Source organism: Microcaecilia unicolor, chromosome 1 (genome assembly GCF_901765095.1).
Source record: "Microcaecilia unicolor chromosome 1, aMicUni1.1, whole genome shotgun sequence".
In the NCBI taxonomy this organism is placed as follows: domain Eukaryota; kingdom Metazoa; phylum Chordata; class Amphibia; order Gymnophiona; family Siphonopidae; genus Microcaecilia; species Microcaecilia unicolor.
The window spans coordinates 455,283,521-455,307,273 of record NC_044031.1 but is presented as its reverse complement, the minus strand read 5'-3'; the positions used below and the strand labels follow the sequence as shown (position 1 = coordinate 455,307,273).

General features: G+C 44.1%; 1 protein-coding gene across 2 annotated transcripts in view; it reads right to left on the bottom strand.

Moving 5' to 3' along the window:
- SMCHD1 (structural maintenance of chromosomes flexible hinge domain containing 1) overlaps nt 1-23,753 on the bottom strand; it is a 735,404-nt gene that overhangs the window by 632,320 nt on the left and 79,331 nt on the right. For both annotated transcript variants that reach the window (XM_030213010.1, XM_030213015.1), the window contains exon 7: nt 23,205-23,324. In XM_030213010.1, coding sequence (XP_030068870.1) covers nt 23,205-23,324 — 120 coding nt within the window. The remainder of the gene's footprint in view (nt 1-23,204; nt 23,325-23,753) is intronic.

The window sequence follows — 23,753 nt, the reverse complement described above, 5'->3', positions numbered from 1 at the left end:
GGTATACGATGGAACAAAATCTTCCTGTTTCCTTTGGTACAAGGAAATGCTTGAAATCAAGTCCATTCCCTTCTTCCCTTGGTAGGACAGGTTCGACCACATGGGCCTGCAGAAGAGAAGAGAGTTCCTCTGCAAGCACATCCTGGTGCTAAGAGTTTAACCTTAATGCTCTCAGTGGACAACTGGGAAGGAAGACTCTCCAATGAAGGGCATATCCCCCCAACTATTTGGAGAACCCACCAGTCTGAGTTTACAAGGGGCCATCTTGCTTGAAAAAAGTTTAGTATCCCTCCTACTGGTAGGCCATCTGGGATGATCACTTACAGCGGCTATGCTCTCTTGGAGTCAATGAAAACTTGTTCCCTGCTTTGACTGGGAAGCTGCCTGGGACTTCCGAGTCTGTGCTGCTGGGAGCAGGAGCGAGGGCCTTGAGACTGTTGGGAAAGGCAGGCAGGCAGGCCCTCGCTGCTGCTGGGAGCAGGAGTGAGGGCCTTGAGATTGTTGGGAAAGACAGGCAGGCGTGAACCTACACCTTTGAAAGATGTTACTTCTGCTCAAGAGCAGATATATGTCTTTACACTAATTCACAGACAAATTGTGACTCTTCCCAAGCTCCACCCAAACTCCATCCATTTGCATGCTGTAAGGAATATGAGGGGGGGGGGGGAAGACAGGGCTAGAGAAAGGAGCAGATCCTATTCCCCGGAGAAGTGGAGAAAGGAGAGAGACTACAACTCCCACCAGTCCCCGAGAGGAGCACAGCCTAGAATGCGGGACTACGCTTCCCAGCAGTCCCTGAGTAAGGCGTACCATCGCAGCAGGGACTTCCATTCCCATCAGCCCCCGGAGGATGTTGCGAGAAGGACAAGGGCGGGAAATTGGAAAAACCTGACACAGAGAACTATGCTAAGGGAAGAGGTCCTGAATCTGCTCAATCAAGGAAAGGAGGGGCAGAAAAGAGAGAGGAAAGAGAACAGGAGCAGCCGATGGATATCTCAGCTCTGGCTAAACTCAAAGGTCAGATAAAGCAGCAGCTGGGGGCTTGATATAGAGGCTGGGTGAAAAAAGGCCAAGGGTGGTTATCTCCAAAGGAGAACTGAGAAGCAGGTTTTCCCTGGTGGGTCAAAGGGGGAGTGGTGGCTGGGAATTTGAACCTATTTTGGGGAACTGCTTTACATGAACTGTTGGGATTTTGAACCTTTTTTGGAGGAATTGCTTTAGAGGAACTGTTGGGGTTTGAGAAATGTTTGGGATGAACTGCTTTACAGAAACTGCTAGAAGTCTGATCCTTGTTTTGCCTTGTTGAACTATTGGGGCTGCAGATTGGCTGAGGGGGGGTACATAAACTGATATATGGACCCTTACTGAGTTGCTGAGTCATTATTTTGAGCTTGAAGGGGGTTGCTCAAGGGATCTGAAGGGGCAGTCTGTGGCTGGGTCATCTAGGCCCAGCAGGGTGGACCCTTCTCCCTGAGACTTCCGGTGTATCCTTGGCCTGAAGGACCCACAATTCCTATTGGTGCGGAGAGGGTCCTAGGAGAGGAGCAGTGAACGAGCTTCAACTGGATTTCCTGAAGCACTCCCTTCCTTGACCTCAGTGGGGGAGGAGGCGTTCCCTAGGCGATCCAGAGCGAGGAGCCTTTACAATGCCTACTATACAACTACATGCGGACAAACCACATATAAAACTAGCTCATGCCTAAAAGTGTAAGAGCCAAGTAAGCACGTAAAACAGTGTGACATGCAATATGGTCACTTCTGCAGAAATCTCAATGAATCCACTATACCCTGTGTATATCCAATAGTTCAGGTGGATGAATTACTACACCATTAGCTAGGGCCCAACACTTGATCACTATAGATCTGAGTGTAGGTCACAAGCAATATGGATATGTACTTTTATTCACACTATATGAATTCAATGTAACGCCTACTGGCAACAAATATAATCCTAGTACTTTACAGCACATAGTAAAAAAAATCAATTACTAGCCAAACTCCAGAAACACATTAAAACTGGGTCAACTCCGATCCTCAGGGCCTACAAGGAGTTCAAACTGAATATGTATGAAATACATTTCCAATGAAAACACAGAAGCAAGTTTCTAAAAGGCATAATATGGGAAGCCAAGAGTAGAACCATACAGAAAAGAAGAATCTATAAAGATATTATCTTATTAACCATACAGAGAAAATGAATATAGCTCAAATACGACTAAATTAAAACCCAACATGGCCATATTCCACCTGTACAAGAAACAGAGAGAGGGGAATCGAAGCACAAAATCCAAAAAGCAAAAAAAAAAAAAAGAAAAGCACCAGGGGCCTTCAAAACTGAGAATAGCAAACAAAACTTTATTTTCTGACCCGACATAGGTCGGGTTTCAGCAATTGTGCCTGCGTCAGGGGTCTGTCAAAATACAAATAAAATACTAAGACAAATGAGAACAAACTATATGTGATTGTGAGGTACTTATATAAAAATGTGATAAAACTATGTTCCACCAAAACATTACAAGTGAGGAAACCTAATTATAAGATAACCTATACTTTTAGGTGACAGCTATGTACAAGTGAGCAACAAACTTATTAATATATATATATATATATATTTTTTTTTTTAATGCATTTGTGAATCTGTGCATCCGTTTAAAAAAATGTGTAGCCAATACTTTAAAAAGTAAGCTCATAGTGATCTAAAAAATAAACACATTATATAAAATTAAACCAACTATTGTTGCTCATCAAAAAGAAGAAAAAAGGTCAATGCTACCCAAAGAAACTGACAGTCCAGCCATTTGCAGAACACTAAAAATAACTAATGTAAACCCAGGGTTTCAAAAAAAGAGCAGCAGCAACTTTGAGCCCCTCAGTATAGGCATGTATTTAAATAAGAACACATCATAAAAAAAATATATTTAAAAAACCCACTCACTCCATCTTAATGTTCAAATTAGAGCCAATTGCAATAAGGTTTCTAAATACACATAAGGCTTCTAAATATATATAGATGTGAGAATCCTAAATAGCCCTTAATACAGTGCTCACTCCGTTTCTCATTGCCTTTACCAGGAGAGCAACTAATTAAACCTCATGATCATGAAGGATCTCCATAACTACCAAAATAAATAAATAAATAAATAAAAAGTTAATCAAAATATATATCAACTTAAAGATACAGAATGACTCACCAATTCAGTGTGTAATTCTGGAAGCATCAGAAGTCCAGTCTTTACAAACTGCAATGTGTGGAACGCTCCACAAAACATGCCAAAATTGACTGCGCACGATGGTGCTTTTGAATGTATATAAATAACGGGAACATGCATGATTAAACGTGCATTTAATGCCTATTCAGTATATAATAAAATGAGCACAGGCTCAGAGTATGAGAATCACATCCACTATTGTCCCCTTAAAGAAACTATTAAATTAAAAAAAAAATCCTAAAAAATGGGCCCTCAGTGTGTATAACACCTACACTGATTCCCACTAGTAAAATGGGCTAAAAAATTATCAAACTGTCTGGACCATCAAGTAATGTTTTAAATAAAAAAACCTGGGGTCAATCATGAAAATAAAATACACATACTAGTTACAAAATCAATGAATATCATTTGTATATAGCTCACACATTGTTAAATGCTTGCATAAATATTTTTTAAAATTCACAAAATCCTTCTTAACTATTTCCTAAGCACACCCCATCTTATAGAGGTTTAGCATTTATACTATATCTTCCTTGAATCACTAAGGGCCCCATTTACTAAGCCGCACTAGAGGTGCGTTGCTGCTTTTAGCGCGTGCAAACCATTAGTGCACGCTGTGTAGGCACCCACAATTTTCCTACACAGTTAGCGCGCGCTAATTTTATGCACGAGCTAAAAACGCTAGCACACCTTAGTAAACAGGGCTCTTAGTATAGCAACTTAGGGGTCCTTTTACCAAGCAGCGGTAAAAGGACCCCTGCGGTGGCATCGACATGCTAGTTTAGCACGTAAAAAGCATTTTTAAAAAACTGGAAAATGGCGTTGCAGTAAGTGTAACACTTGCCGCACGGCCAATTTCGGGGGGGAGGGGGAGCCCTTACCGCTTCCTATTTATTTTTGGCACTAGAAATGCCGCACAGTGAGAGTCAGCACTACTGCTGGGCTTCTGTAGAAGTCCTGTTGTAGGGCTGAATCACCGCACATCAAGCTCACAGTAGCCCTACTGCGGCTTCGTATAAGGGCCCCTTAGTGGTTCTTTGGTTAAAGATACATCTACCAAAATCCATAAGCTCAAAGAACATCTTTCTCAAAAAGTGCATGTGTAATAGATCCTGGCATACATAACACCTTTAAAAATGAGGAATCTATCTCCCTTGTTTACAAAGCTGCACTAGTGGCTGCCGACACAATAATGCCAACACAGCCCAATCAATGTGTCGGCACTTCCATGCGGCTTTGTAAACAAGGGGATATAACTTTTGTGATTTTACAAAAAGCACTGATGAATGCTCACATGAAGGTTTAAAACTAGAGATACCCACAAAATCCCTTTTCACTATTCACTAACCGACAATACAAAAATATCTTACTCACTAATTTAGGTACATATACAATAATCCTTAAGTTCAAACAAATGTTTTCCAATTTTTACCTACATTTATTATCCCTTAAGTACTACTAGTAATACTGTTCAGACTTTCTTTGGGTTAAAAAAAAATAAACCTCATCACAAGACAGACAGATCAATCTCATTGGTTAGACCTGCTGGGGATACAGTATATAGTTCACAAATCAAACCCAGCTCCTGCTGTAACAAGATCGAATCAATGTCCCCACCATGCTCTGATAGTTTGCGTACTTTAAAACCCAAAAACCTTAATATCTGAAAATGTTTGTGATAGTGCTACACAGCGCTGAACTAGAGGGACTGCCATATTGCTCTGATTGATGTTACTTTTATGCTCTATCATTCTGCTTCTGATTTTTCTAATTGTTTTACCAATACACAGTTATGAGCAGGGACAAATGAAAATATACACAACTTTCTCTCAGTTACAGTCAGATGTCGCAAAGAATATATTCTCTCCCATTTCGTGGATGTCTGAATTCTGTAGTAGACAGTGCTAAGAGACAGGCAGAATCCAAAAGGATAATGGCCCAGAGGTACATCAATATTAACAGCAAGCAGCAAGAGAGCAGAGGGTGTAATAATTCCTTCGATATTACACCCACGTGAGTGTGCTATAATCAGATAAAACAGCGGTGACATCTCCTAATTTTTTGAATCTCACCTGAAAGGTGGGAAAATCTTAAACTGCAAATGATATCATGTCTAGGTTTATTTGTATGTGTAATTAACAATGCTTCCCTGTCTGCTGCTTGCAATTTCCTCAGCCCTTTAGTAGTACAGAAAGCGAAGATACTTACCTGTAGCAGGTATTCTCCGAGGACAGCAGGCTGATTGTTCTCACATGTGGGTTGATGTCTGCGTCGGCCCAGGAATCAGCATTTTGCCAGCAAAATAAAGTTTACTAGAGTCTTCTAGCGCGAGAGCCGCATGCACCGCGCATGCACAAATGACTCCCCCCCCCCCCCCCCGTAGCATGAACGTGCTACTTCAGTTTAATCAAAAAGCATAAAAACAAACAAACAACAACTCCAAAGGGGAGGTGGGCGGGTTTGTGAGAACAATCAGCCTGCTGTCCTCGGAGAATACCGCTAGATGATCGAGGAGTAAAAGGGGCGATCAGGGAAGACAAAGTCGTAGCAGAGAGATTAAATGAATTCTTTGCTTCGGTCTTCACGGAGGAAGATTTGGGTGGAATACCAGTGCCAGAAATGGTATTCGAAGCTGATGAGTCGGAGAAACTTAATGAATTGTCTGTAAACCTGGAGGATGTAATGGAGCAGTTCTATAAACTGAAGAGTAGCAAATCTCCTGGACCGGATGGTATTAGTCCCAGAGTACTGATAGAACTGAAAAATGAGCTTGCGGAGCTATTGTTAGAAATATGTAATTTATCCTTAAAATCGAGCGTGGTACCAGAAGATTGGAGGGTGGCCAATACAACGCCGATTTTTTAAAAAAGTTCCAGAGGCAATCTGGGAAATTATAGACCGGTGTGTCTGACGTCAGTGCCGAGCAAAATGGTAGAGACTATTATTAAGAACAAAATTACAGAGCATATTCAAAAGCATGGATTAATGAGACAAAGTCAACATGGATTTAGTGAAGGGAAATCTTGCCTCACCAATCTACTACATTTCTTTGAAGGGGTGAACAAACATGTGGATAAAGGGGAGCCGGTTGATATTGTGTATCTGGATTTTCAGAAGGCGTTTGACAAAGTACCTCATGAAAGACTCCAGAGGAGATTGGAGTCATGGGATAGGAGGTAGTGTTCTACTAAGGATTAAAAACTGGTTAAAAGAAAACAGAGAGTAGGGTTAAATGGTCAGTATTCTCAATGGAGAAGGGTAGTTAGTGGGGTTCCCCAGGGGTCTGTGCTTGGATCGCTGCTTTTTAACATATTTATAAATGACCTAGAGATGGGAGTAACTAGTGAGGTAATTAAATTTGCTGATGACACAAAGTTATTCAAAGTTATTAAATCGCGGGATGATTGTGAAAAATTACAAGAGGACCTTACGAGACTGGGCGTCTAAATGGCAGATGACGTTTATTTTTAATTTTTTTTTATTTTTGTTACATTTGTACCCCGCACTTTCCCACTCATGGCAGGCTCAATGCGGCTTACATGGGGCAATGGAGAGTTAAGTGACTTGCCCAGAGTCACAAGGAGCTGCCTGTGCCTGAAGTGGGAATTGAACTCAGTTCCACAGTTCCCCAGGACCAAAGTCCACCACCCTAACCACTAGGCCACTCCTCCACATGCATCACTTTGAACAAGTGCAAAGTGATACATGTGGGAAAGAGGAACACAAATTATAGCTACGTCATGCAAGGTTCCACGTTAGGAGTCACCGAACAAGAAAGGGATCTAGGTGTCGTCGTTGATGATACGTTGAAACCTTCTGCTCAATGTGCTGCTGCGGCTAAGAAAGCAAATAGAATGTTAGGTATTATTAGGAAAGGAATGGAAAACAAAAATGAGGATTTTATAATGCCTTTGTATCGCTCCATGGTGCGACCACACCTTGAATATTGTGTTCAATTCTGGTCGCCGCATCTCAAAAAAGATATAGTGGAATTAGAAAAGGTGCAGAGAAGGGCGACGAAAATGATAAAGGGGATGGGACGACTTCCCTATGAGGAAAGGTTAAAGCAACTAGGGCTCTTCAGCTTGGAGAAAAGGCAGCTGAGGGGAGATATGATAGAGGTCTATAAAATAATGAGTGGAGTTGAAAGGGTAGATGTGACGCGTCTGTTCATGCTTTCCAAAAATACTAGGACTAGAGGGCATTTGATAAAGCTAAAATGTAGTAAATTTAAAACGAATCGGAGAAACGTTTTCTTCACTCAATGTGTAATTAAACTCTGGCATTCGTTGCCAGAGAATGTGGTAAAGGCAGTTAGCTTAGCGGAGTTTAAAAAAGGTTTGGACGGCTTCCTAAAGGAAAAGTCCATAGACCATTATTAAATGGACTGGGGAAAATCCACTATTTCTGGGATAAGCAGTATAAAATGTTTTGTACATTTAAGGGTTCTTGCCAGGTATTTGTGACCTGGATTGGTCACTGTTGGAAACAGGATGCTGGGCTCGATGGGCCTTTGGCCTTTCCCAGTATGGCAATACTTATGTACTTTTGTACCTGCTACAGGTATGTATCTTTGCTTTCTCCGAGGACAAGCAGGCTGCTTGTTCTCACATGCAGGGTATCCCTAGCACCCAAGCTCACTCAAAACAATGAACATTGGTCAACTGGGCCTCGCAACGGCGAGGACGTAACATAGACTGACCTGAAACAATATACAACTAACTGAGAGTACAGCCTGGAACAGAACAAAAATGGGTCTAGAGGGGTAGAGTTGGATTCTAAACCCCGAACAGATTCTGTAGCACTGACTGCCCAAACCGACCATTGCGTCGGGTATCCTACTGAAGCCAGTAGTGAGATGTGAATGTGTGGACTGATGACCACGTTGCAGCCTTGTAAATCTCCTCAATGGAGGCTGACTGAGCCACTGACGCAGCCATGGCTCTAACATTATGAGCCGTGACATGACCCTCTAAAGACAGCCCAGCTTGGGCATAAGTGAAGGAAATGCAATCTGCTAGCCAATTTGAGATTGTGCGTTTTCCGATGGCGACTCCCCTCCTGTTGGGATCGCAAGAAACAAACAACTGGGCGGACTGTCTGAAGGGCTTCGTCCACTCCACGTAAAAGGCCAATGCTCTCTTGCAGTCCAAGGTATGCAAACTGCTTTCTCCAGAAGAAGAGGGAACCAAATCTGACGCGGCCAGAAGGGCACAATCAGAATCATGGTTCCGCGGTCTTGAGTTTCAGCAAGTCTTCCCCACCAGAGGTATGGGAGGATATGCATACAGAAGGCCTGTTCCCCAATGGAGAAGAAAGGCATCTGACGCTAGTCTGTCATGGGCCTGAAACCTGGAACAGAACTGAGGGACCTTGTGATAGATCTGAGTGGCAAAAAGATCCACCGAGGGGGTGCCCCATACTTGGAAGATCTTGTGGATTACTCCCATATTCAGTGACCACTCGTGAGGTTGCATTATCCTGCTCAGTCTGCCGGCCAGACTGTTGTTTACGCCTGCCAGATAAGTGGCTTGCAGAAACATTGTGTGATGGCGCACCCAAAGCCACATCTGGACGGCTTCCTGACACAGAGGGCGAGATCCATTGCCCCCCTGCTTGTTGGTGTAATACATGGCAAACTGATTGTCTGTCTGAAACAATATGATTTGGTTGGACAGCCGGTCTCTGAAAGCCATTAGAGCGTTCCAGATTGCTCGCAATTCCAGGAGATTGATCTGAAGACCTTTTTCTGAAAGGACCAAGCTCCTTGAGTCTGAAGCCCATCCACATGTACTCCCCACCCTAGGAGGAATGCATCCGTCGTCAGCACTTTTTGTGGCTGAGGAATTTGGAATGGACGCCCAAAGGTCAAATTGGTCCGAATTGTCCACCAATGCAGAGAATTCTGGAAGTCGGTGGACAACTGGATCAAATCCTCTAGCTCTCCCGCAGCTTGATACCACTGGGAGGCCAGGGTCCATTGAGTTGATCTCAAGTGCAGGCGTGCCATGGGAGTTACATGAACTGTGGAGGCCATGTGCCCCAGAAGTCTCAACATCTGCCGAGCTGTGATCTGTTGAGATGCTCGTACTAAGGACACTAGGGACAGGAGGTTGTCCGCCCTTGCCTCAGGAAGATAAGCACAAGCTGTCTTTGTGTTCAACATAGCTCCAATGAATTCCAATTTCTGAACTGGGGTGAGATGGGACTTGGAATAATTTATGATGAACCCCAGAAGTTCTAGCACCCGAATAGTCATTTGCATGGACTGCCGAGCGCCTGCCTTCGAGGTGCTCTTCACCAGTCAATCATCGAGATAAGCGAACACATGCACTTCCAGTCTGCGTAGCGATGCTGCAACTACCGCCAGTCACTCTGTGAACACCCTGGGCGCAGATGCCAGACCAAAGGGCAGTACACAGTACTGAAAGTGCTGAGTTCCCAGCCGAAATTGCAGGTACTTCCTGTGAGCTGGAAGTATCGAGATGTGTGTGTAAGCATCCTTTAAGTCCAGAGAGCATAGCCAATCGTTCTCTTGAATCATGGGAAGAAGGGTGCCCAGGGAAACCATCCTGAACTTTTCTCGAACTAAAAATTTGTTCAGGACCCTTAGGTCTAGGATGGGACGCATCCCCCCGTTTTCTTTTGCACAAGGAAGTACCTGGAATAGAATCCCAGCCCTTCTTCCCCTGGTGGAACGGGTTCAACCGCACTGGCCTTTAGAAGGGCGGAGAGTTCCTCTGCAAGTACCTGCTTGTGCTGGGAACTGTAAGAATGAGCTCCTGGTGGACAATTTGGAGGTTTGGATTCCAGATTGAGGATGTATCCTAACCGGACTATTTGAAGAACCCACCGGTTCTTCATCAACCTCCCCCCTACCAGCAAGTCATCCGGTATGGACACTTTTACTTTTACACTTTTTTGAACTGAGCCAGCCAAAAGCCCGTCCCTTGCTTTTGCTGGGGAGCAGAATGGGCCTTAATCGCACGCTGTTGACGAGAACGAGCACGCTGGGGCTGAGCCAGGACAGGCTGCCGAGAAGCAGGAGTGTACCTACGCCTCGAATAGGTATAGGGGGCACTCCTCCTCCCACCAAAAAACCTCCTAGATGGTGGGAGAGAGAATCCATAGTGTCATTATGCTTCTTGATTTGATCAACTAGATCCTCTACTTTTTCACCAAAAAGATTGTCGTCCCCCCGCCCCCCCCAAGGAACATCCGCCATCTGCTGCTGGACAGAATGATCCAGGTCAGAGACACGCATCCATGAGAGTCTGCGCATCACTATACCTTGAGCAGCGATCCTGGATGTCACGTCAAAAGTACCTCTGGCCGGGAACTTGCAACACACCTTCTGCTGCATGACCACCTGGCGAAAAGGCTCGGCCAGCTCCGCAGGGAGTGCATCAACCAAGCTGGACAGTTGACGTATCGAGTGCCGCAAGTGTATGCTCGTGAAGAGCTGGTACGACTGGATCTTGGCAGCGAGCATAGCTGCCTGATATGTCTTCCTCCTGAATCAAGAGTCCTAGCTTCTCTGCCTGGAGGTGCCGAAGCATAGTCTCTAGTACTCCTGGCTCTCTTGAGGGCAGAATCCACCATCATGGAATTGTAGGGTAACTAAGACCTCATCAACATAGGTTCACCGTGGATCCGTGGACCCCGGGGCCAGACAGAGGGGCTAACCAGTTTCGCATAAGAACTTCCTTCAGTACCTTATGCAGAGGAACTGTCACAGCCTCTTTAGGTGGAGAAGAATAATCCAAGACCTCGAGCATCTCAGTTCTGGGCTCATCCTCAACCTCCACAGGGAAGGGATTAGCCATAGTCATTTCCTGGACAAAAGAGGAAAAGGACAGACTCTCTGGTGGAGACAGTCTCCTTTTTAGCGAAGGGGAAGGATCAGAGGGAATCCCAACGGACTCATCAGAAGAAAAGTACCTGGGATCCTCATCTCACTCCCATGAACGCTCCTGCTCAGTGTCGGATAAAACCTGAGTTAAGGTACTCCAACACTGGACCTGCCTCGACGCCAATGAACGATGTCCTCTATGGCGATGTCAAGAGATCGATGCCCGGTTTGACTGCGGCGTAGCTCCCTCCACCGACGTCGAAGGGGAGTTGACCTGGGTGGCAACTGACGTTGATGCGGTTGGGGGCCTCACCACAGGTGAAGGGCCAGACACTGCTGCAGCAGCAGGTACAGAAGGCGCAAGCCTCCCAACACCGAAGCTGACTGTCATAGCAGTTCCTCCAGAAGTTCTGGAAACAAGGCCCGGATGTGCTCGTCGAGAGCCGCCATCAGAGAAGGCTGCAGGGTTGGTGGGACAGGTGGTGTTTGAATCCGTGGAGGCTCGGGAGCAGGTACTGGGCTGCTAGGAGACCACGCATCGGCACCTCCTGTATCGAGGGGGAGAAATCCTCTCGGCGACGATGTTTCTCGAGTGCCAACTCTCTCGACACACCGGAGCTCCCTGGTACCGTGTGTCGACGGAGATCGATGACGGTACTTCTTCACCTTCACACAATGCCCGTCATCGAGACTCCTCGGTACCGATGAGGACGTGGAATCCTCACGTCGCCTCGGGTCTGGGGGGGGGCTGCATAACAGGAGACCTCGAGGCAGGTGGAGACCCACTCGACGCCTCACTGCTCCCAGCGCAAGTTGGTCTTTCAGCAGCCATTTCCTTTCTTCCCAACGTTGATGCTCCTGTCAATGTCAACGACGCCTACCTCAGTACCGATGTCAAAGGACCGGACTGAGCCCCCAAAGGTTTCTCTCGTTGGGCTTCTCGTGACGCTTGAGTCCATTTCTTCAAACGAAGACACAGAATACAAGCGGCTGGGCTATGGTCGGTCCCAAGGCACTGGATGCACCAGGCGTGGGTATCGGTACCTGAGATAGTCCGGTTTAACTGCCTATAATGCTTGAAGCTGCTGGGTGTCTTCGATGACATGGAAGGGAAAACGGCTTCAGCGAAATCAAACAACGCGATTGTGCCTGGAAAAGAAAAAATGGCACAAAAGAAAGAGAAGAACCCAGCCGTGCGGCCTGAAAATCGGCCGTGTCGAAAAAGAAAGAAACCTTAAAAAAGGCCTAAAACCTAGAAAAATACATGGAGAAGTGTTTGGTTTTTTTAAAATAAAATGAGGGAAAAAGAAAAGTTAGCGAACTCGTTGTCAACACTCTTCCTCCTGGGCCAAAAACGAAGAGCAGTGTAGAAACACTGTCTCTCCGCCACTGACAAGAAAAAACTGAAGTAGCACGTTCACGCTACGGGAGGGAAGTCATCCGCGCACGCACACTAGAAGACTAACAAAACTTTATTTTGCTGGGAAAATGCCGATTCCTGGGCCGACGTGGACATCAACCGACATGCGAGAACAAGCAGCCTGCTTGTTCTCAGAGAAAGTAGGGTACTCCCTTTTCAGAAATCTCTGTGCCATAGGTCTTACCTGATTTTTGGAATTTAGTGAAGTTGCTACATAAACATCTCACCCTCAAAAATTGAGAGAAAGATTAGTTCTCTTCTAAACTGCTGCTATGAAAACTCTCGAAATGAAGTAAATTGTTTTTATCAGTGGGCTTTCTATACACAGTTGTATCAATACCATAACAACCCTTTCTAATGAGGATATCCAGGAATGCAATTTCCACACAGTCATAATGCATGGTGCATGGTGAATCTCAAGTTTATATCCAGTGAATTGAGCCAACCATAAAAACTCTTGTAATCTATTCGTATCCCCTTTCCACTATACCAGTATATCATTTATATATCTCTTCCAGAATTTCACCTCATTCTGAAAAGGGTGAGTCTGGAGATACTGAGATTCAAATTGTATGACATAAAGAATGGCATTATTAGGGGGCCAATGTTGTCTACTGCTGTGCCTTTAATTTGCTTATAAATTTTATTTTGAAAGGAAAAAAATGTCTTTCAATGTTAATGAGGCAAGTTGGATGATGTAATTAGTGGGTACTCTTAAGATTATCTGTTTGGTTATTTAGTGATTCAATCTTAATACCTAGAGCATGATCCTGAGATATGTTCGCATAACACGCCTCTATGTCAAAGGTCACCAAAAGAAAGGTCTGTATCAAAGTTGTCCCAACAGATTGATAATGTGGCCTGAATCATGTACATATGGGATGGGAGTAACTAGCGAGGTAATTAAATTTGCTGATGACACAAAGTTATTCAAAGTTGTTAAATCGCGACAGGATTGTGAAAAATTACAAGAGGACCTTACGAGACTGGGAGACTGGGCGGCTAAATGGCAGATGACGTTTAATGTGAGCAAGTGCAAGGTGATGAATGTGGGAAAAAAGAACCCGAATTATAGCTACGTCATGCAAGGTTCCACATTAGGAGTTACGGACCAAGAAAGGGATCTGGGTGTAGTCGTTGATAATACGCTGAAACCTTCTGCTCAGTGTGCTGCTGCGACTAGGAAAGCAAATAGAATGTTGGGTATTATTAGGAAAGGTATGGAAAACAGGTGTGAAGATGTTATAATGCCGTTGTATCGCTCCATGGTGCGACCGCACCTTGAGTATTGTGTTCAATTCTGGTCGCCGCATCTCAAGAAAGATATAGTAGAATTGGAAAAGGTGCAGCGGAGGGCGACTAAAATGATAGCGGGGATGGGACGACTTCCCTATGAAGAAAGATTAAGGAGGCTAAGGCTATTCAGCTTGGAGAAGAGACGGCTGAGGGGAGACATGATAAAGGTATATAAAATAATGAGTGGAGTGGAACAGGTGGATGTGAAGCGTCTGTTCACGCTTTCCAAAAATACTAGGACTAGGGGGCATGCGATGAAACCACAGTGTAGTAAATTTAAAACAAATCAGAGAAAATGTTTCTTCACCCAACGTATAATTAAACTCTAGAATTCGTTGCTGGAGAAAGTGGTGACGGCGGTTAGCTTAGCAGAGTTTAAAAAGGACGGTTTCCTAAAGGACAAGTCCATAAACCGCTACTAAATGGACTTGGGAAAAATCCACAATTCCAGGAATAACATGTATAGAATGTGTGTACGTTTGGGAAGCTTGCCAGGTGCCCTTGGCCTGGATTGGCCGCTGTCGTGGACAGGATGCTGGGCTCGATGGACCCTTGGTTTTTTCCCAGTATGGCATTACTTATGTACTTATGTAGCTCACAGTATAAATAGTTTCAGAAATATATCCACGAACATTGATAATGGTTCTAAAAGAGAACCAACTGCTTAGACTATAGGTCTACCGGGGGTGGAGGGGCGGTGGTGGTCATAGATTTGTGCACCTTAGGTAGCGATTTAACAACTTTGAATAACTTTGTGTCATCAGCAATTTACCATGTTGATTAAAGTATCCCTTGTCCCTTATCCTATTTAGTTCATTTGTTAGTTTCTTCCCTCCTGTCTACTTCTTTATGCTTGCCTAAGCTGTTAAGATTGTAATCTTATGTAATTCTCTGTAAGCCACATTGCGCCTGCATGTGTGGGAAAATGTGGGATATAAGTAACAAATAAATAAAATAAAATAAATAAATATAGATGGTGGGCGTGACAGGTACATATGATTCAACTCACAGATGATTCAACTCACAGTATAATTTCAGAAATGTGCCCACAAACATTGATAATGGTTCTAAAAGATAAACAATTGCTGAAACTATAGGTCTACCGGGGGGGGGGGGGGGGGGGGTCATAGATTTATGCACTTTAGATAGCATATAGATGGTGGGCATGACAGGATGCTCAACTGTTTAAGAAAAATCCCTCTCTTTGTTAAATAACCAGCATCATAACCAAATTTCACCCAAAAATCAATTTCTTTCTTGATCTCTTCTGTGGAGTCAATCTAGTAAAAGGTAGAAATTATCATCAGATAATTGTCGCTGTACCTCATTGACATAATTGGTTGTCTTGAGAACCAGTATCACACCCACCTTATCACTTGGTTTAATTTCAATTTCCTGATTATTCGACAAACTCTCAGCGCATTTTCTTTTCTAGATAGATTATAAAAAAAAATATGTCTCTTCTTGCTTTCTAGTTTAATATCATCACGCAGCACACATTGGTGAAAAGGAGAGATAAGGGGGCCCACTTGTCCAGGGGGCAGGATTTTTTCCTAACCAGTGAGCTGTCTATCACATAACATTTGTTCAGAAAAAAAATGAGTTAGTCTCAACTTCCTTTCAAACTTAAAAAAAATCTATCCTTGATTGAAGAGGTTCTTAAGGAGTAGCGGGGACAAATTTTAACCATTTTTGTAATAACTGCATCTGTGTGTCTGACAAAATCATATTTGAAAAATTAATTTCAGGGATATTGATGGCCGACAATATAGGCATCAGTCATAACCTGTTCTTCACCCTCTGCCCCCACCTCTCTCTCTGAATGCCATCATCTGATATGGATGGTGATGATACCTGCTTGTATCTTTCTTCCTAGAATTCATTTCCCACACCTTCTCTTAAAAAAAAAAAAAGAAAACAGTCCAACTGTCAATTTCCCAGAGCACTGTTAAGGTGTCATTGTTTGGTGCAAAGCATGGTGACATAAATAGCCTGTCTGAGTCATTTCTGATATTTTACGTCCTCTTCCATAGGCTACCATTCCCCTTGATGATGATGCCTTCATATGTGAATGGTCTAAGGTTTGGCAATTCAAATTCAATGCGAAGAAATGCAAAGTGATGCACTTAGGGAGTAGAAATCCACGGGAGACATATGTGTTAGGCAGTGAGAGTCTGATATGTACAGACAGGGAGAGGGATCTTGGGGTGATAGTATCTGAGGGTCTGAAGGCGACGAAACAGTGTGACAAGGCGATGACCGTAGTTAGAAGGTTGCTAGACTGTATAGAGAGAGGTGTGACCAGCAGAAGAAAGGAGATGTTGATGCCCCTGAATAAGTCGTTGGTGAGGCCCCACTTGGAGTATTGTGTTCAGTTTTGGAGGCCGTATCTTGCTAAGGATGTAAAAAGAATTGAAGCAGTGCAAAGAAAAGCTACAAAAATGTGTTTAAATGGACCTCTTTTAGACCCCTTCTGGACTCTTCCACATGGGGGAGTAAACATCTTAAGTTCATCCAAAAGGTTCTTTACAGTTTCCCTCCAATACCAGGGGGGTCTGTTCTGGGGAGGCATCAGCCGCCGCAATTCGAAGCTAATTCCCATAACCACTGCTTTCTGCCTTTCTGGATCTAGGTGTATCCTGGGCCATTTATGTTCCCACATATATATATATGTTTTTATTCTACTCTTTGTGGTTCAGTGAGTGTGGCTTATTTGTGTATAGCAGATAATAAGGAAAAAGCACATATAATACAGTATGTAGGAATAAAGACAAAGATAATTTTCAGGAATAAGATTTTGTTTATTCTTACCAAGATAAAGTCTTCAGTTTAATACATACATCTAGGTTCGAATGCACAGAGCTCTGCTGTCGGTCAAGTGTTGAAGAAGCTTCTAACTTTTCTGTCTGAATGTTAGCTCTTTTATAGGCACAAATCTCTATAGAGGCTTATGCCAGTACCTATTTTTTCATCTTATTGGCCAATATCTCTGTACCAATTTTTTTCCCTTTTCCGGCAGATGTTGATTTGTACTCTTTGTACCATCTTGTACCAACTCTTTCCTGTTCTAGTTATTTTGAAACATTTCTTTTCCGGCCAGGTGTCCATCTGTACCCAACTGTCTTTTCCGGTAAACATCTCTTGCTTTTGCTATTTCAAAACCTCGCATCTTTCCCGTCACCCTGAACATCTTGTTTTTATCTTTTATAGAAACATCCAGTTTCACAATCTATTTTTATATAATCTTATGACCTGTGTGCCATGTTATAGAAATACAAGCTAGATTTTACAAACCATTTTTATCTATTATTCTATCATCATATATGCTATATTCAATTTGTAATTTGTTTCAGGTTCTATTAAGACTTCATCATATAGTCCTGCGTTTGCAGGTTCTCAACTGTCATGCCATTAGTGGGTTATCAGGCCTAGTCAAGGCTTCTCTGCTGACCTAAGTCCTGTAACCTGGCTTACCACCATTCCAGTGGATACTCAAGCTCCAATCCATATTAACAAATGGTATGGGATCTGCATTACAAGACATATGAGGAGAGACTTGCTGACCTGAACATGTATACCCTAGAGGAAAGGAGAAACAGGGGAGATATGATACAGACGTTCAAATATTTGAAAGGTATTAATCCGCAAACAAACCTTTTCCGGAGATGGGAAGGCGGTAGAACTAGAGGACATGAATTGAGGTTGAAGGGGGGCAGACTCAGGACTAATGTAAGGAAGTATTTTTTCACGGAGAGGGTGGTGGATATGTGGAATGCCCTCCCACGGGAGGTAGTGGAGATGAAAACGGTAATGGAATTCAAACATGCGTGGGATAAACACAAAGGAATCCTGTTTAGAAGGAATGGTTCCGTGAAATCTTAGCGGAGATTGGGTGGCAACGCCGGTAATTGGAAACAAAACGGGAGCTGGGCAGACTTCTATGGCCCCCGGATCGTGACTAGATAGGGATGGGCTGGAGTGTAAATTTTAAGGGGCTTCGATGTTAGCTTCAGAAGTTAGTATAAGAACAGTACTAGGCAGACTTCTATGGTGCCCTGAGAAAGGCAAGGACAAGCTGATTTGTACAGTGAGCTAAAAATGCTACCATTGCTTAGTAAAAGACCCCCTTAATGCAATGTGCAACAATTACAGAACTATGAAACCTCAGAATGCAAGTTAAAATACAATTACAGTATATATTTACTACTACTACTTAACATTTCTAGAGCGCTACTAGGGTTACGCAGCGCTGTACAGTTTAACAGAAAGGACAGTCCCTGCTCAAAGGAGCTTACAATCTAAAGGACGAAATGTCAAGTTGGGGCAGTCTAGATTTCTTGAATAGAGGTATAGTGGTTAGATGCCAAAGGCGACATTGAAGAGGTGGGCTTTGAACAAGGATTTGAAGATGGGCAGGGAGGGGGCCTGGCGAATGGGCTCAGGGAGTTTATTCCAAGCATGGGGTGAGGTGAGGCAGAAAGGGCGGAGCCTGGAGTTGGCAGTGGTGGAGAAGGGTACTGAAAGGAGGGATTTGTCTTGAGAGCGGAGGTTACGGGTAGGAATGTAAGGGGAGATGAGGGTAGAGAGGTAGGGAGGGGCTGCAGATCGAGTGCATTTGTAGGTTAGTAGGAGAAGCTTGAACTGTATGTGGTACCTGACCGGAAGCCAGTGAAGTGATTTGAGGAGAGGGGTGGTGTGAGTATATCGGTCCAGGCGGAAGATAAGGCATGCAGCAGAGTTCTGAACGGACTGAAGGAGGGATAGATGGCAACGTGGGAGGCCAGTGAGGAGTAGGTTGCAGTAGTCAAGACAAGAGGTAATGAGAGAGTGGATGAGAGTTCTGGTGGTGTGCTCAGAGAGGAAAGGGCGAATTTTGCTAATGTTGAAGAGGAAGAAGCGACAGGTCTTGGCTGTCTGCTGGATATGTGCAGAGAAGGAGAGGGAGGAGTCGAAGATGACTCCGAGGTTGCGGGCAGATGAGACGGGGACGATGAGGGTGTTATCTACTGAGATAGAGAGTGGAAGGAGAGGAGAAGTGGGTTTGGGTGGGAAGACAATAAGCTCGGTCTTGGCCATGTTCAGTTTCAGGTGGCGGTTGGACATCCAGGCAGCAATGTCGGATAAGCAGGCCGATACTTTGGCCTGGGTTTCCGCAGTGATGTCTGGTGTGGAGAGATAAAGCTGGGTGTCATCAGCATAAAGATGATATTGGAAACCATGAGATGAAATCAGGGAGCCCAGGGAAGAGGTGTAGATTGAAAAAAGAAGGGGTCCAAGGACAGATCCTTGAGGAACTCCAACAGAGAGCGGGATGGGGGTGGAGGAAGAGCCATGAGAATGTACTCTGAAGGTACAGTGGGGGAGATAAGAGGAGAACCAGGAGAGGACAGAGCCCTGGAACCCAAATGAGGACAGAGTGGCAAGGAGTAAATTGTGATTGACAGTGTCAAAAGTGGCGGATAGGTCGAGGAGGATGAGGATGGAGTAGTGACCTTTGGATTTGGCAAGGAACAGGTCATTGCAGACTTTAGATAGTGCCGTTTCTATTGAATGAAGGGGGCGAAAGCCGGATTGAAGCGGATCGAGGACGGCATGAGAAGAGAGAAAATCAAGGCAACAGCTGTGAACGGCGCGTTCAAGTATCTTGGAGAGGAAGGGTAGGGGGGAAATGGGGCGGTAGTTGGAGGGGCAAGTAGGGTCAAGTGATGGTTTTTTGAGGAGAGGTGTGACTACAGCATGCTTGAAGGTGTCAGGGACCTTCTGCACCTTGTTGCGGAAGTAGTCACCCAGTGATTAAGGAGAGAGTGAGGGGGGTGGGAGCGGAGGGCACTTTGAGGAGGGAGTTAAGGGTGGCGAAGAGACGGCGAGGGTTTGAGATGAGGGAATTAGTCAATTGGGTGTAATAGTCCTGTTTGGCGAGGAATAGGGAGGACTGGAAGGAGGATAGCATGAATTTGTAGTGAATGAAAATCAGTATGGGTGCGAGATTTCCTCCAGAGGCGTTCAGCCAATCGGGCCCAGGAGCAAAGGTAGCGGGTGCAAGGGGTCAGCCAAGGCTGGGAATTAGTACACCTTGTGGGACGGGAGATGGATGGTGCAAGGGCATCCAAAGCAGAGGAGAGAGTGGCAATGTATGTGGAGGCAGCCTTGTCAACAGACTCAGAGGACATGATGGAAGGGAGGATATCAGAGATACTAGAGGATAAGATGGGAGGGTCGACAGCCTGGAGATTCCTGGAAGTAGTGGTTAGTGTTGGGCGGGACTGAGGGAGAGGGTGATGAAGTGTGAAGGTGATCAGGTGATGGTCAGAGAGAGGAAGAGCTGAGGCGCAGAAATTGGAGGGTGAGCAAGTAGAGAAGAGGACGAGGTCAAGACAGTGGCCAGATTGGTGAGTAGGGGTGGTGGAGCTCAGTTGGAGGTTGAAGGAGGAGGTTAGAGTGAGGAACTGAGAAGCGTATGGGTCGGATGGGTTATCAGTATGTATGTTAAAATCTCCAAGAATGAGGGATGGGGACAAGGGCTCAAGAAAAACGGAGAGCCAGGCATCGAAGTCGGTAAGGAAGGAAGAGAGGGACTTATCAGGGGGGGCGGTAAATGACTGCAACTCTGAGTGGCAGCAGGTAGAATAGACGGATGGAGTGAACTTCAAAGGATGAGAAGCAGTGAGACTGTGGTAGGAGGAGAGGTTGAAAACTGCAGGAGGGCGAAAGTAGTAACCCGACGCCGACGCCAACTGGCGGGGAGAATGGGAGAAAAGATAACCTCCGTGGCATAGGGCCGTGACTGAGGCCAAGTCGTCAGGGGTGAGCCAGGTTTCAGTTAGGGCGAGCAGTTGAAGGGAATGGGAGATGAAGAGATCATGGGTGAAGGAAAGTTTGTTGCAGACCGAGCGGGCATTCCACAGGGCGCACGAGAAGGGGAGGGAGGAGGGGGGGAGGAGGGGAATAGAGATGAGATTGGAGATATTGCAGAAACGTTTGCATGGATGAGACGAGGACGAGGACAGGTGTGGGGGACCTGGGTTGGGATTGATGTCTCCCACGGATAGCAGAAGGAGCAAGAGAGTGCGTAGGAGGGTGGGGGAGGTAGGGCAATGAAGGCACATGGATAAATATACAGTATTATATATATTGCATAGTGGATTCTCAATGCTTTGTATTTCCAAGCTCAGATCGAGTGGGTTCATGCCAGGCTAGCTTTGCAGCTAAGGCAGAACCTCAACTTCAACTCCCAGACATAGATGGCAGGGAAAGGAAGAGAAGAGAGAAGGAAGGATTTGCAACCCACTATGTATTATATATAATACTGTATATTTCTCCATGTATTATTATGTATGTTACTTGTTATCTCCTTTGAACTTCAAATATAGTAGACTATTTAATTAAATATATACTGTAACTGTATTTTAATTTGCAGTCTGAGGTTTCATAGTTCTGTAATTGTTGCACATTGCGTTAAGGGGGTCTTTTACTAAGCCACGGTAGCATTTTTAGCTCACTGTACAAATCAGCTGGTGGTAAAGGCCGAGATGTCCATTATATTCCTAAGGTCATCTCGGCGTTTACCACGAGCTAAAAATGCTAAAGCAGCTTAGTAAAAACCTCCTAAGCCATCCTAACACATGCAGTTTGCAGTTTATAAAGAACAGGGAAATTAAATGAAATACAGCACTTGCATACCAAAAGGTGTTTTTTTTTTAAACAGATCTCAAATGTGATGCATTTGCTGTAATATTTTTGTGGAACTTGTAGCTCTTTGAAAATTTGAAGCACATGACAAAGACACTGTTTAATTCTATGTGGCTAAAATGATAAAGCTTGTCAGTGAAATAGTTTGCACAAATGTACTTCCTTTCTATGAGGAGGAGAGAGCTACCTATACAAAGTATTAGCCAGTAGTATTTGATTCCACCTACCCCTTAAATCTCCCACCCATCTGAGATGCATTCTTTGATTTTAAATCTGAAAAAAAAAAAAGCAGTCAATCAGCAAGATGGTGATATCCAGTCTTTTGCACCAAGTGCCACAGAGGTATGAATGATTATCTACCAGTGGGTAAGAGATTATGGGGCTCATTTTCAAAACAGAAAGATATTCAAATAGTGGCATAAACTGGCATGTGGATGTTTTGCTTGCCAAAACGTTCAACTCAGTATTTTTGAAACCCATATTCTAAACATTTTGGTATGCAATTTGTCAGCAGTGCGTGCAAATCACAAGGGGGCTTTTTGAGGGCAGGATTTGGGCACTCTTAACACTTGGATGGTTTTCTACCATAATGGAAAAACACAAAAATGTCCAGGGCTATAACTGAGACGTTTTGGTCGAGACCTATGTTTATAACAAATAAGGCACAAAATGTTGCCCTAAATGAACAGATAACCACTGGAGTGATACAACCGTGACTCTTCTCCCTTTACTCTCTCAGTGGTCACTGCCCCTTCCCACCCTCCAAAGATGTAAAATAAACAGTACATACCTGGCTCTATCACAGCATCAGATGTTATAGCCAGTCCTATTAAGGCAGCAAGGAAATCCCTGAGTAGCCTAGTGGTTGGTGCAGTGCACTGTACAGAGGGGAACCCAGACCCATAACCCTCTTTACATGCTATACTTATGGCGGAATGAGAGACCTCCAAAATGCACCAAAAGTCCACCCATATATGCGACACCTGCAGCCATAAGGGCTATTGTAGTGCCCCGTCTAGGGTGCCCCACTGCTCTGCTGGGATGTCTGTGTGGCAAGTCTACTAAAAATGCTGGCACCTCCTACATCCCAATGGCTTGATTTTATGCGTTTCTCACTTGTATCTTTTTTTTTTCCCGAAAATGGACCAAAAGAAAGGTCACTTAAGAAGAAAGCATAGCCTTTGTCTAGCATGAAGCAATCCTATAGCTAGGACATGCCCTCCAAGTGATATGGTATCCTCTTGCACCAAAGATGTCTTTCCAGGAGGGAAGTATCAGGACTGCTGTTGTAGCTGCCAAGTCAATCAAGTCGTGCATCATCATATATACTCAGACCACACTGCAGAGGCCAGATTTCATTACATTACTTTGATAGAAAGGGGAAATTAAGATTTAAAAACAACAAAAAGTTTACATTTAAAAACAAGATAATTTGGAAGTAACCTTAAGATCAGTTGACACAAATGCTATTTCCCAAACTGTGAAGTAGAAACGCAGCACACTACTGGTGTAGAATGTTTTAATACACAACCATACTACCTCAAGAAAAAGAACTATTTTTAGTAACAGGTACAAACATCATTCTAACTGAGTGCATGGTCATCAGTTATTTAAACAACATCCCCCATAAAACTTTCTCTCTTTACCTTATGTACATCCTACCTCTTTTATAGCTTTGACATTGAAAGGAAAGTTTGTTTAAATGAAAATTTTAAAAAAATGAATTTGAGGTTCTTACCTTTCGATTTCTAATAAATCCACTATATATTGATTCTTTATTTCTCTCCTTTTTCTCAAAATCCTCTTTGGACAGAATAAGCTCATGCACATCTTGAGATTCGATAGGCTTACTTATCATCTGTTTAATTTGAATTTTAAAAAAAATTATAAAAAAATGTTCAACTACAATGAATCTCCTAGTAGGTTCACAAACTGCTGAACCCATCTACAATTTGTTAGAACATACTGAATGACTAGATAACTGCAACAGCAAAAAAAAAAAAAAAATGCTTAAGGAAGAGTGACAATTGTTTCCCTCTTTTCCTGGATGAGCTGAATCTGGGCATGCATAACATCTACTAACTCACTTCACAGCATTGGAGCCAACTCTGTGGGTGCTGTGGGTGCTTGAGCACCCCGAATATTGAGAAAACTTCCTTGTTTGTGTTCATGGAGGGGTCATTTCCATTGGGCTTAGCCCCCCCCAATAATTTTGAAGAGTTGGCTCCTATGCTTCACAGCACAAGTACACCAAGCTGTCCAAGTACCTGTGTACCTTATCTCTCTG